Source organism: Geotrypetes seraphini, chromosome 19, assembly GCF_902459505.1.
Source record: "Geotrypetes seraphini chromosome 19, aGeoSer1.1, whole genome shotgun sequence".
Classification (NCBI taxonomy): domain Eukaryota; kingdom Metazoa; phylum Chordata; class Amphibia; order Gymnophiona; family Dermophiidae; genus Geotrypetes; species Geotrypetes seraphini.
The window spans coordinates 34,044,384-34,059,642 of record NC_047102.1 but is presented as its reverse complement, the minus strand read 5'-3'; the positions used below and the strand labels follow the sequence as shown (position 1 = coordinate 34,059,642).

Genomic DNA, 15,259 nt, shown 5'->3' with positions numbered 1-15,259 from the left:
GTGGGGGCCCTGTGATGGCTTGCTCCTTCTTACCAAGGAAATCCAAATAAGGGACAAAGCCTGTTGGCACATACTGGCTCCCAGGGACCTGGGCTGAATCTATTTTCCTCTTGTTGCTTCTGCCATTGTAATTATACAAGGGATCTTCAAAATGTTTCCACACTTTTATTTTTTTGAACATTATTTATTAAATATCTTAAAAGCAAATTACATCATTACCTGCAAGGTGAGCCGGCTTGTCTGACTGACTAGTCACATGACATTCTATGACACAACCATTTCCCATGAAAATATGAGTGTGAGAATGTTTTGAAGAACCCTCATGTATTACATAGTAGCATAGTAAATGATGCAAATAAAGACCCAAGTGGTCCATCCAGTCTGCCCAACAGGATACATGGCAAGGAGGTGGGACACGGTGCAGGGCCACATATCCCATGACTCTTTAATTTTCTCAGGAGCCTCTCATGAGGAACTTGTCAAAACCGGCTCACCTTTGGGTACTGTCAAGTCATTTTGTTCCTCTGCTGGTGTTCGAGTATCTCAGAACCTGCTTTGCTTCCAGGATGGAGGCTTTGTGTGTTACCTAGAAATGAGTGGAGAAGCTCCTACCATAGAATAAAGCAATTTGTGTAATATGGACTCCAACGACCTGTTACTGTCTAGAGCAGTGTTTCTCAACTCGGTCCTGGAGTACCCCCTTGCCAGTCGGGTTTTTAGGATATCCACAATAAAAATGCATGTGAAAGATATGTGCATATAATGGAAGCAGTATATGCAAATCAAGTTTATGCATATAAATTGTGGATATCCTGAAAATCTGATTGGTAAGGGGATACTTTAGGACTGAGTTGAGAAACACTGATCTAGAGTAGCTGGTTCAGTGGGCTCAGATATACATGAGCGTCTTCCAGTGAGCCCTCCTGTCTTTTTGGTCTCTCAAATCCTCGAGGTTGTAAGTCTGCTTCCTACTCTTGTTGGGTCTCAAGGGACAGGTTATTTTGTAGCCCCTCTCGTCATTTTCTGAAAGGAGTCCCAAAGCCCCTACCCTCTCTGCCTCTTCTTCCCTTACTTGTTCCTTCATGAGCATCATATATTGTGTTTGTTTGTTTTATTAATTCACCCTCTGTCCTGGGTGTCTTGTCATAACTTAGACTGTAAGCTCTTTTGCTCACCATCCATCTTCTATCTCTGTGTATGTGTTTTTTCCCATGTTCAGCATCTCCCTTCTCTGTGTCTCCTACATGTCCCTTTCTAGTATTTCCCTTGTGCCCATCTCCCTGCCTTCATCATCTCACCATACCCCCTGTGTACAGTATCGCTCCTATTTGAGCGTTTCTATGCTTGATAGGTGAAGAGTCCTGCTCTGTGATATATGATTTTTGTTAGATGGGGGTCGTTCTGTTATTATTTTTTATTACTTGCTGTTATTTTATTAGAGATTATTTATGCTGTGGTGTTTTGTTTTTGTTATGTGTTACAGTGCATTTTATTATGCATGTTTATTTGTGACCTGCATAGAATTTCTGGATATGGGGGATATAAAATTTTAAATAAATAAAGATGCAGTTCTGTTTTTAATACCGAGGACAGGATTTTAAAAGTCATCTTGGCTGTTAAGTGAGCAGATCCCTAGCCCTGGGATTCCTTATTTAACTGTAATGAATAAAGAGGCAGCAATTCTGCTTCTTTTATGCTGCGTGGAGTACAGATTACAGAGCAGAGTAGAAGTACATGGTTGGATCTAGGTTAATGCTAATAGGGATTGCTGAAAGGCGAAGTGGGTTACCTTTGATCCTTAGAAGTGCTGGTATGAGAATTGAAGGAGATCTTTGTGAATCCTGAGCTTGCACCGAACGGGTCACTCAGAAGGAATAAAGCTAACTGTGGTTGGGTAATAGATAATAATAATAACTTTATTCTTTTATACCGCCATAACCAAAAGTTCTAGGCGGTTTACACTAAAAAGAACTGGCCAATCAGCGAAATACAATAATATAGTAAAAATTTCAGTAATAAAACTCACTAAGTAATAAACTTATCGAACAAAGTGCACCATGACCAGAAGGTGAACTAGAATTGGAGAATTTTGGATTTTATTAAAGATCCTGCCATATCTCTTTTCCCCTGCCAGCTGCTCTGTCTTTTGGCTTTACTCTACATTATGCTTTCGTTTTCATTCTTACCCAAGTTCATGCCACAGTTTGAAAGTGGCTTTATCCTATCTATTTGGAGTCTGGTTACTTCTCTTTCCACTCGGGTAGGGCATTTGGGATCTTGGCCTATGGAGTCAGCAGTATATTTTGAAATTTTAAGAAGCTGATAAAGCTGTTAGAAAAGATTCATGACTTGAAGCGAGCTTGTGCCTGTAAGTTCTCCGAATTTTATAGCATCTACTGTATAGAGAATAAGCTTGTCTGGTGGAACCTATTTAATGTGACTGTCCTGGATAATATCTCTTTGAAAACTAGAATAAAAGTTTGGGTTTGCAGAACACCTTTCATCCAGGCTTCTTTTAGATTTAAATGCTTAATATTTCAGACTCATATGTGCAGCCACCTCTAGTGTGCATGGTCTGGCAGTACATTTTGGGCACTGAGAGAGCATCAGATGAGGTGACGGAATAAGAATTCAAATCATGTTATTTACACAAGCACACAAAAACAAAAGATTAAAGTGAACTTAGAGGACAACTTGTAGAGAAGGGATTTGAACTTGCATTACGGAAATTTTCCAGTCTCATGAGTCTGCTTTTTAGTTACCAGATACTGTCAGATGGTCCACCAGTTTCTCTATCCACACCATCTACTATCTCCTCCTTGTCTCACATATTTTTGTGTTCAGATACTGTCTTTGTCTCCATCATCTCCACCAGGAGCCATTCCATAGTTGAAAGACAGAAAACAGAGAGTAGGTTTAAATGGTCAGTATTCTCAGTGGAGAAGAGTAAATGGGGTTCCCCAAGGGTGTGAGCTGGGACTGCTGCTTTTTAACATATTTATCAATGATTTAGAGGTGGGGATAACTAGTAAGATAATCATATACCCTTTTTTCTGACTAAACAGTGCTCCAATCAGCTCATTCTTGAAAGCAAAAAGCACATGAAAAAAATATATAGATTGCATACATACCGCTGTCTCCAGCACTGGTGGAGATAAATCACTCCTGATGCTTGGTTCATTAATGCTTCCCCATCTTCAAGCATTTCAGTAAAATCAAACCTGCTTTGGGGGATTTCTACCATCACTCTTATTTAGTCCCACAAAATACTTGCATAGTTCAAACAAAATTCAAGTTACTTCTAAGTCTACCACCCCGCAATCTCAATTCATATACTCTAGTTTTACTGTTTTCCCATCTCTGGATATTTGTTTCTATAATACCTTTCAAGTATTTTAATGTCTGTATCAAATCTCCCCTGCCTCTTCTTTCATCTACGTTATACATAGTCAGGTCTTCAAGTTTCTTCTCATATGTCTTTTGGCACAATCCCTATATCATTTTTTCACCTTACTGAATGAATGGGGTAAATTAGTGGTCAAGGTGTGTTGGTTAATGAGAGTTTCCCAGGGCAGAGTCCTGCTGTCTTCGAGACTCCTGGATTTAGGTCTTCAGAGTTCTGTGGTGTCCTGGATATTGAGGTTATGGATTTAGATATTCCAGTGATTAGCACTGGCATTTTTCCCTAGAAAGTTTTGTTCCTAGGGCTTTTAGCCAAAAGTTTAACTTGTATTTTTGGGATAAGTTTTAGTTTAGAATTTTGTTCCAGTTTAGTTTGGGCCCTCATGGGTATGTGCACCCACTCCAGCCCTGAGAATCTCAGACATGGCATCGTAGATTAACATTAGTACTAGAAATGTGGGTTAACTTTCATCCATCTGTGACCCAGGACTAGAATTTTCTGCATAACCCCTCCTCAGAACAACGCAAAACAGCATTAAGAATATCAGACTTCTGAAATAGGATTGGCTTGCAGGTGCATTAACTTTATTGCAAGCTTCTGTATCCATTTTAGTGAGAAATTTGTGCATTAACATAACTAAATTGTAAATAAACTTTAATTTTCAAAATGATGCATTAATTTTAGTCTACCATATTATATCAACCCCTTAGTGAGGGAAAGTAATGCATGAATACCTAAACCTGCATATCCCTGTAGAGATGATGGAGACATTCATATAACTCAAAGATAAAAAATATATATATATAACATGTAAGATAAGTATTTTTCCTTGGAAAGGATTTCTATAATGAGGCTGGAAAGGCCTAAGCCAGGGGTGTCAAATGTCGGTCCTCGAGGGCCGCAATCCAGTCGGGTTTTCAGGATTTCCCCAATGAATATGCATGAGATCTATTTGCATGCACTGCTTTCATTGTATGCTAATAGATCTCATGCATATTCATTGGGGAAATCCTGAAAACCTGACTGGATTGCGGCCCTCGAGGACTGACATTTGACACCCCTGGTCTAGGCTGTTAGAATCGGGAGTAAAGGAAAGGAAGTATTTCTTCAAAGAAAGTATCAGTGGTGGAAAGATAGGACTAAAATGATAATGGAATTTGAGAACATATAAGACAAACACAGGAGCCTTAGTGGTAAGAAGGCAGGGAAAGAGCCAGAGATTGAATAGGACTATGGTACTGCAGGATGATCCTGGCGATGCTTTATCTAGCATCATAGTGGTAGCAAACCAGTTGATGGCAAATGAGAGGATCCTTAAGATATAAAGATATTGATTTTGATGTATTGTTTTCCTCTTTTCTCAAAAGGTTTTCATTGGCGAGCTTCCTCAGGACTTCCTACGTATCACCCCCACTCACCAGCAGCAGCAAATCCAGTTAGACGCCCAGGCTGCACAGCAGCTGCAGTACGAAGGTGCCATGGGAACAGTTGGCAGGCTCAGCATCACTGTGGTCCAGGTATGGCCTTGTTTGCTCCATCCCTTGTGGTCTTCTCATTGACCTTTTACTGCATGCTGAACAAACTGCTAGTGTTATATACTAGGGGATCAACAAAACTGGCATATGAGCACTTCACTGAAAATGTATTTAAAATATAAGACTTTTTTGTAAATCTTTATTAAATTTCCAAATTACCATAGTGCAAACAAACAATTTCAATATACATAAGTTTACACGAAATGCACATTAAACTTATAGACATTAATGTAGAACTATTTCCCCCACCCCCCACCAAATAATCAAAAAAAGTACATACCTACAGGAAACCCTCCATATATTCCCCGAATGAAATTCCAGTGCAAAACCCTCCCCCCTCCCACCCACCCTGGATGTATATGCTTAAGACTATTTTTTGACAATTTTATAGCTCAAAAAAATTTATGTAAGGACTAAAGATGGAATGCTCTTAAAATGCTGCGAAAGTTTATGGACCCGCGAAGATGATCTGTATATTAGTACAGTTTATACTCAAAACATGATTAAAGATTTGACAATTAGTATCTGTATGTAAATTCTTCATTCAGTAACTAGTGGCACCTCTGAGCAGCAAAACTTCCACATTACACTGGCCAACACTCATTTTGGTGCCTCAAATGTTAGACCTGTTTCTGGGTATATTTGACCTGCTGATTCCAAAAATGGCACCAGTTTTCTCCTATCAGCTCTAGCTTTTGAGATAAAAAACAAGTGCCATATACCACTCTTAACTCTGCCCACCCATTAAAAAATCAGGATATTTTAATGTTGTATTTAATATCTTTTAAGCATGAAGGAAACCTATTAAAAAGAAAAAGAAAAGTGTACAACATGAAAATCTACTTATTTTATACCAAAAGCACAAGTTTATGAGACAAACATTCCAGTCAGTCGACACACAGGAAGCTCCTTTTGTAAGACTTCTGAAAGTGGGATCTGCCAGGACAATCCCGCTTAAGATTCCAACAATAGTCTGCCATCATGTGTGCATTCCATCTTCCTCGGTATCTGGCTTCCATTAGTTTTTAGGTCTTGGTGAAATCTTCCACCTTGCTCTATGCTTAAGTCACCAAGGTTCTCCGGAAAGCGATCTAAGTGACTGTGCAGATAATGGACTTTAACATTAGAGCTGATGTGGTCTATCCAGTGCAATTTTCTCAGTCAGTGCCCCAAATAACCCCAGGAACAGGACAAAACCCCAAGGCACCGAGAAAATTTGTTGTTGGCCTGTGTTATCCTTGAGGTATTTTCACCCATTCTTTTGTACAGAGCTGTTCCAATTGTGGTATTGGAGGGCTTTTTTGGACGAACAGCTCACTTCAAGTCTTTCTATAGCATTTCAGTGAGGTTCATTAACCGACTCTTATCATACCAAGCTGCTTCCAGGGATCCTGAATTGGGTGAAATGGTTAGAATATCTACCTCATATATGCATTTTAGAAAGCTATTAAAACCTCATCTGTTCTCAAAATTCTTGTAAAATCCCTCCAAAACAGCATATTTATGTGAGACTATTGTTAACTTGTTGCTGCCAATGTTCTATCTATTGACAATGGTCAGCCCATCTGCCTTTTTTCAGTTTAATCTGAAACTTATTGCCTGATTTCAGCCAAAAACTAAGAAAACTTAGCGCCTGTTGTGTGAATGTGAGGCAGTGAGGCCTACTGGGGATTGTCAGAGCTTCTAGTCGGTAGCCCTCTGCTAAACCCATGGGAGATTAGCCTCCAGACCCAGGAACTGCAATCACAAGCTGACAATTGGGAGAGCCACTTTATCAAGAAATGTTATAATGCTACTTTCTCTTTCTACTTGTGCAAAAACGGTAGCAGAACGAGACTTGGGGGTAATCGTCAGTGAGGACATGAAGTCTGCCAATCAAGTGGAGCAGGCTTCATCCAAGGCAAGACAAATAATGGGTTGCATACGAAGGGGTTTCGTCAGCCGTAAGGAGGAAGTCATTATGCCATTGTATAGATCCATGGTGAGGCCCCACCTGGAATACTGTGTGCAATTTTGGAGGCCACATTATCGCAAGGATGTGCTGAGACTGGAGTCGGTGCAGAGAATGGCCACCCGGATGGTCTCGGGACTCAAGGATCTTCCATATGAAGAACGGCTTGACAAATTACAGCTATACTTGCTCGAGGAGCGCAGAGAGAGGGGAGACATGATCGAGACGTTCAAGTATCTTACGGGCCGCATCGAGGTGGAGGAAGATATCTTCTTTTTCAAGGGTCCCACGACAACAAGAGGGCATCCGTGGAAAATCAGGGGCGGGAAACTGCGAGGTGACACCAGGAAATTCTTTTTCACTGAAAGAGTGGTTGATCGCTGGAACAGTCTTCCACTACAGGTGATTGAGGCCAGCAGCGTGCCTGATTTTAAGGCCAAATGGGATAGACACGTGGGATCTGTTCACAGAGAAAGGTAGGGGAGGGTCATTAGGGTGGGCAGACTAGATGGGCCGTGGGCCCTTATCTGCCGTCTATTTCTATGTTTCTATGTTTCTATAGAATATATATATATATACATATACACATTTATAGAGACAAAATTGGCAAGGCAATGGGAGGAGCCTCGGAAGGCGGTAGTCTCTGCACATTGTCTAGTAAGCCGAAAGCTGAATGTAGCTAAGGGAGAGCACTGACACAGAATCAGTCTAAGACTTCACCAACACATGTGGCTGCATTCCCCTCTGCTGTCTATGGAGAATCCACGGTACAGATAAGTAACTTTGCTTTCTTTATGACCAGAAGGGAGACAATACATGTCATCTTGAAATCGTGATAGTGTCATTGGTTGTAAAGGTGACATCTTTAAAATTAAATCTTTACAATAAGAAAGCTACTTTTATAGAATATAGCAAAATTGTTTTTAAATTATTATTATTATTTATTTAGGTATCTATATACCACCTAGCAAGTTATCTAGGCCAGTTTTTTTCCATGCCTGTCCTAGAGGACCATCAGGTAGTCAGGTTTTCAGAATAGCCCTAATAAATATGCAGGAGGCTGATTTGCATGCCTGTCAACTCCATTATATGCAAATCTCTCTCGAGCATATTCATTAGAGCTATCCTGAAAATCCGATTGGCTGGTGGTCCTCCAGGACAAAGGTGGGAACCACTGATCTAGGCAGTTTACAATCAGGCACTCAAGCATTTTCCCATTCTGTCCCAGTTTGAGGATATATTCACTTTTCAGTGTTTTGTTTGCAAAACAGCACGGATCTATGGAATGACTGAATTGCTCTCTTAATGAATTTGGTTTTTTACATATTTATGTTAGAACTTGTTATAGAGAACTCTTTTAATGACATCCAGAATTTGTATTTATTTTGTTTGTGCTGGATCATTGGTTGGCATATTACATTTTTGCTCACTGAAGCCTCTAATATTTCCCTTTCAGCCAATAACTGTTTATCATGTTAAATTAGTTTAAGTGGAAACTGGAACAAACTCAAGATTAGCTTCTATCAGCAAGATTATAAAAAATAATTGCATGTCTTGGATCTCGTAAGTATGAAATTTTGAGCTGGGACTCATAGAAACATAGTAAATGATGGCAGAAAGTCTGAACAGTCCATCCAGTCTGCCCAACAGTCACACTCGTTATCAAGTCACAATTAAGCCAACAATGAATGTGATATAAAATACTTGATCCATTTTCTGTCTTTAATCCAACATCTGCAGATTATAATTATTCATCTCATAAATACAGACCTAAATGCGGAAAAAACTAAATTTTTCCTTGCAACTCCCAATGACAAGATCAAAGTAACAATGATACTTGTGAGCGGTTTGGACTATAATGTAGAACAATCTTTAAAATTATTGAGAGTGACTTTGGATAAACATCTTACATTGGAACAACGTACTGATTTATTATTTAAGAAATGTTTCTCGGTGCTTTGGAAGCTTTGCACCATCAAGAAATGTTTCGATGAAGCCTCTTTTCGTTTGTTGGTGCAGTCCTCTATCTTAAGCATTCTTGATTACTGTAATATTATATATTTAGGTGCTTATAACAAAATTCTCAAAAAATTGAGAGTGGTTCAGAATATTGCAGTTCGCCTCATTTTTTGTTTTAAAAAAATGGGAGCATATTACTCCTTTTTATCAGAAACTCTATTGGCTGCCGATAGAGTCTAGAATTTTGTTTTAAATTTTCATGCATTTGTTATAAATCAGTCTTTGGTATGTCACCAGGCTATCTTGTTCCTCACTTCTCTTTAAGCCACTCTAATAAGAGTTTACATAGCCCTCCATAAAATATTGTCGTTACAAGAAGTTCTTTGAGAGAACCCTCTCATTTCAAGCCGCTAAATTGAATGTATGGCTTGGAAAAATTACGTTAGAGGTTTTTTCTTATTTTGATTTTAGAAAACTGTTAATGACACAACTATTTGATAAGTTGGTATCTTAATGCATCCTGTTTTAATTTTTTACTAAGTTCTTTTTCATTTGATGTATTTTATCTGCATTGTATGTATTAGTTTTATTTATTGTGAACCGCCTAGAACCTTTTTGGTTTGGCGGTATATAAGAATAAATTATTATTATTAAATAGTGCTAATAAAAAATTGTATACACATTTCCCAAATCTGAAGTTATGGTGTGCTCAGTGCTCCAACATATAGGCTACATATGAATAAAGCCAGTATGTAGAGGAACCATCATAGCACGACTAGCGTTCCTATATTATTTGCTCTACGTTCAATTCACTTAACTGTGTTCAAACCAGAAAGCATATCTGAAAATGAGTGTTGAGTAGCGCTGGTCTTTACACTTGCTGAATGGAAATTAAGCCGTTACACAATGGTGGTGAGCCCTTTTGTGTCTAACAAAAACTCGTGTCCAATCCAAAAACCCAAAACAAAAAAATCAAGAAATTAAAAAAAACAAAACCCAGTTCTCATAAAAAAGTTCCTCAATTGAAAAGATAGATGCTCTTCAACTCTGGCCGAGTCTCCCTTTAGCTTCGTCAGGAGGAGAGTAATAGCTCATCGGGCAAGGAATTCTTCATACTGCACAAAATACAGCATAATTACTACTACTATACTACTATTTATTATTTCTATAGCACTGAAAGGCGTATGGTGTCATGAGTTGGTACCTATATGGAAAACTGCATTGCACTGTCCCATCACTTTACCCATATGCATGAGTGATCATTCTGTTGACCTGTATTACTGGAAGGCAACATTGCTTTTTCAGGCGGAGAACTACCAAAATGTCTGTCCTAGCTTTTGTAGCAGATAGAATTTCCTTCAGCTATATGTAGTTAGAATTGTATCCTAAAGGCTTTTATTTTTATTTTTTTGCTATAAACTTTGCTTCAGAAAAGACTGGTAGATACAGAGCTCTTGATTTAGAATAAAGCATTCATTTATATTTTATGGCTACCAGTTTTTTCCCTCCCTTAATGAAAATGTAACTGTATTCTTAAAACTCTGTGCTTTCACAGTGAGATCAGATAACATAAATCAATTAATTTCGTACAAGGCAGCCTGTGATTCTTTTGGAGCATGACTGATTCTGGTGGTTTGGTAGGTAGGGTGGTGGGAGGTAGAAATTGTAAAGAATCCGTAAAGTAAATTCTAAAACAAAATGAGTCTAAATGTACTTGTATAGGCAGGCAGTTTTTGAGATGACCTCCTATACATTGTTAGCTGTGATGTATGATTCATTTCAAGCTTAAAGTGGTGAGGTATATAATCAGATGGGTATAAATAAATAAGCAAACCTACAAATAAACCAGTCAGTTGTGATCTGTGATATTCTTCTGTACATGCTCCAGGTGATTCCAGATTTCTGATGCAATCTGATTATGAAGACCCTGATATGACTTCTAAAAATTGAGTGATTCCTCTTCTATTCTAAAATATATATTTTTGTTTTCTTTTCCCCTGCATGGCTCCTCTGATAGGCAAAATTGGCAAAGAATTATGGCATGACTCGCATGGACCCCTACTGCAGAATACGTCTGGGCTATGCTGTATACGAAACGCCAACAGCGCACAATGGTGCAAAGAACCCACGCTGGAACAAAGTGATTCAGTGTACGATCCCCCCTGGGGTGGATGCCTTCTACTTGGAAATATTTGATGAGGTTAGCACCCCAGCCTGGTTAGAGGAGGGATATGGAATGGCCCTAACTCTGACCTTCAGGATTCTCCAAAAGTGCAACTTAACCTGGTATACAGAGTCAAATGTAGAGCCACTAAATGTCTCTTATATGTCTTGTCCCCTTAGCGAGCTTTCTCTATGGATGACCGCATTGCTTGGACACACATTACCATCCCATCAGCTCTCAAAGAAGGCAAGACACTGGATGAGTGGTACAGCCTAAGCGGAAGGCAAGGTGACGACAAGGAAGGGATGATTAACTTAGTCATGTCCTACACGGTAAGTTAGGAGAGGCTCTGAGCTAGAGGCAAATTGGGATGTCATTCTTTTGTTCAAAACTGAATAAAAAAAAAATCCAAGCCGTTACAGGTTTCCTGAAGGACTTGGTCTTCAAACAGTCTTATGACCTTAGTCAAGCTGTTGCAAAATGTCAGAGAGACTCAATAAAAGGCACATTTCCTTTCTGAATAGTCTCTCTAGGTAGAGAGGAAGCAAAGACAGTAATGTAGAATCAGCAGATTGTAAAATATTGAAGGTTGCCATCAAGTGAGAGCGAGCCTAACCCTCTTAAGGCTTTAAATGCAATGCTAAAGACTTTGAATTTGAATCAGCATGCCATCGAGAGCCAGTTTTAGACTCTTTGGAACAGGAGAGAGAGCAGCATAGAAATGACTACCAGCCAATTTGTACCTTTCCCAAAGATCTGGCAGATAAGCCCAAAATGAGGGAATTTAATACTCGGTACTGAGAGATTGAAGGCATAAACAAATGTCTCAAAAGCAGAATGTTTCCAAAAAGGTCTAATAAGCCATAGCAGGTGTAGACGAAAGAATGCAAGCCTTTGAAACCAGATAAGGTGCAGTTTGAAGCTGATAGGTACTGGGACTGTCCCTGAACAACTAAATGAAGAGGGACCATATATCTTGAATATAAAATGAGAGTTGTAAAGTTTTGTTTATGAAAGATTGATTGATTGATTTAAAAAAAAAAAATCTATTCCACTTAAAAACCTAAGCGGATTACAGCAATAACATACATAACATTATGTTAATACAACCATATAACATCACAGCTGTCACATTCTACAAATCCAAATCAAAAGGCAGGCAAAATATAGCAAGTCTACAAATATGCCCTGACAAACAATTGAGTTTCTAAAAGTTTCTTAAAAGCTTTCAAATCTTGACAGCACCGCAAAGAACCGGTTAGTGCATTCCATAACTGTGGACCAGCCACAGAGATTGCTGTCATCCATATTTTTTATAGTGTGCCCCCTGTACATCTTCAAGTGCTAACTTCATTGTAAACGCCAAACGCAGAGAACGAGATGGTAAATACGTTCATAGTACTTGTTCTAAATATTATGGTGCCTTCCTGAAGTTCTTTGCTATACTACCTGAAGTTCTTTGCTATACAGGCAAACAAAAAACTCTAAGAAAAAACTGCCAAAATATAATATAACCAAGCAGTGCCCAGTATTTGATTCTCGAAGAACATTCACGGGACCAGAAGAGAATAATAAATTAATTAATTAATAAATGTGAGACAGCTCAGTACGGGCCCAAGTGTATATCGAGTGGCTTTTTTGACCCTTTCTCTCTTGCCAACGGAGGTCCCCCGAACCATCCCCTACCCTAACCCTTCCCCTCTCCTGCTACTGGATGTGCCCATTAAAAAGAAAAGGTTTCCTGACCCAAACAGCTGAGTGGCAGAAGGCTATCCCCTACGTCTCAGCTATTCGGGCTTCCCCTGTTGGCTCTGCACATGTGTGAGAGTCGCTTTCACAGCCATCAATCAGACGGGAGAGTTGGGGATTATGATGAACCTCCGTGTGAATTATTTGCATGCAAACTTTTTAGTGCATCAGATTGGAGCAGACCCACACGGTCTTACCGATCCTCTTAGTTGTATCTAGGCTCAGGACTCTTTACTTTGAGATTTAGCTCCTAAATTGGCCTCTGAAAATTTAGGAACTAAAAAGTCGGTGTCAGCAGGTTGTGGATCTAACATGGGAAAAATAGATTAGTTCTGACTTTCAGCACAAGACAGTTGAATTAGGGTCATAAATATGGGCAAATGACTGGCAGTTCTACATTTAGGAGCATAACTTTTAAGCTTTTAAATTTAGGTGAATTTTCAGCAGAAAGCTTAGGTTTCTTTGTGACTTAAAATAGTGGGCAAATTTAGGCATCTGACCTAGGAGCCTACATTTCGGAGCTCAGCTTTACTTGAATATTGTGTCCAGGTTCTTTCTCCTTTTATGATTTTCTTTATCTGTCTTTAATCCCAACAGTCTCTCCCAGCATCTATGATGATGGCGCCCCAGCCTGTGGTCTTGATGCCTACAATCTACCAGCAAGGTGTTGGATATGTGCCTGTTACTGGTATGTAGCATCTCTTGCTCCTCCCCCTTTTGAAGATATCCCTGCATTTAGGATCATCTAGGCCTCGGTTACAATGAGAGAAATAATAGCACTTGGAGTTTGGGGTATGGAACCCAGAATCGTGGAAGAGTAGGTAAGTATCAGGTGACAGAACTATTGCCCTGGTATCGCAGAGGGAAATAGGTCAGTGTTTCACAACCCGTGTCCTTTAAGCCTTGATCAGCTCTGCCGTGGAACTTATACACCGCTGCCTGATGCTTATGTCCAGACCATCACCTGATCTCTACTCATGAGTACTTGGCAGCAACAAGAGACACTAGTGGTGGTTGTTCAGTGTGTAGAGGTTCTCTCCACTCATATCCCCTCCTTTTCCTTCTCTTGTAGGGAAAACTCTACTCAAGCATTGCCAGGATAGGGGCACCATGATTCTAATAGCTCCTCTCTGGCCACACCAAGTTTGGTTTCCACTTCTCCTAGAACTTTCAGCCAAGAAACCATGCAACCGTTTCCAAAACTACTAACTCAGAATGAGGAGTCTCTTCTTCATCCTGGCCCCCACTCATTAGCATTTACTACGTGGTTTCTTTCTCTGAACATGTAGCTCAGCAAGCAGTATCTGCTGTTACAGAAGCATCTTGGTAGCCTTCCACTCACTGCTTTAAGTGGACATGATTTTCTTGGTGTACATTGCATTCTCTAAAAAAATCTTGCCCATTTCCATCAATACTGGACTATCAAGTCAGAGTTCATCTTAGCACTATCAGTGCAATTAGCGTTATCAGAAACCTTTATCTGTTCATCCCTTGATAGTTTGCTTCATAAACCTCTATCTGTTGCTTGGGATTGTAATGCGTTTTTTTTTTCCTGTTATTATTAAGCCTCTCTTTGAACCACTTGCATCTTGTTCTTTGAAACTTCTTACTTGGAAGGTTGTTTTCCGTATCACCTTCACATCTGCACACTGTGTGAGTGAATTTCAAGCTAGAGAATGACATGGGGACAAATGTTTCCCTGTCCCCACGGGAACTTATTTTCCCATCCTGTCCCTGCAAGTTCTTTTTCTGTCCCTTCCCCATTCCTGAAAGCTCAGTCGTCATTTGCATAATCCTCAAACACTTTAAAATCATAAGTGTTTGAGGCTTGTGCGGTTAGGGCAGAGCTAGTAGGAATGGGGCAGGGACAGGGACAAAACACTTCTTCATTACCAAAATTTGACCACAGGGTGGGAGTGTTGCTTTATAAGCGAGTCTGGAGAGCAGATTCCTATCTAAAATGATTTTAGGAGGCGTGTTTTTTCTGCATAAAAAAATGATCACATACAATAATGCCGTGTGCATAATCTGGATTCCATTGTGCTATTATGGCTACAGGGAAAGTACCAGAAAAGTTCTCTAAATCCTGCTTTTGAAGAGGGGTGTTGAATTTTAATATGGGTTCATACTATTGCTTTTTTATATGAGCCTTGACCTTTTTTTGTTTTAATTTGTTGTGCCAAGGATAGAGCTTCAGAAATCTCTAGAACAAATGTGGAAAGGAGCTGGACTTAGATCAAGGAAAGGTTGGACACATTCTCAGTATGTGGTGTAATGTTCATAGAGGGGTGAAAGAAGAATCAAGGTTGAAACATGTGTGAAACTGACTCTATACAGTATATTTTAGCACTTCCATGTCTGTCTCCTTCCTTGTATTAGACCTGATCATCAACTAAGTAGACACATTTTGAAACTATGGATAGACTAGATCCATATATTGGCTTGACACTACTGGTGAGCCTGGGTCAAGCACATTAATCCTTGGTACTTCAGCACAA

General features: G+C 39.5%; 1 protein-coding gene across 5 annotated transcripts in view; it reads left to right on the top strand.

The window, feature by feature from the left end:
* TOLLIP (toll interacting protein) overlaps positions 1–15,259 on the top strand; it is a 77,517-nt gene that overhangs the window by 20,537 nt on the left and 41,721 nt on the right. For all 5 annotated transcript variants that reach the window (XM_033928285.1, XM_033928287.1, XM_033928283.1 and 2 more), the window contains exons 2-5: positions 4,771–4,920; positions 10,866–11,048; positions 11,192–11,344; positions 13,359–13,449. In XM_033928285.1, coding sequence (XP_033784176.1) covers positions 4,771–4,920; positions 10,866–11,048; positions 11,192–11,344; positions 13,359–13,449 — 577 coding nt within the window. The remainder of the gene's footprint in view (positions 1–4,770; positions 4,921–10,865; positions 11,049–11,191; positions 11,345–13,358; positions 13,450–15,259) is intronic.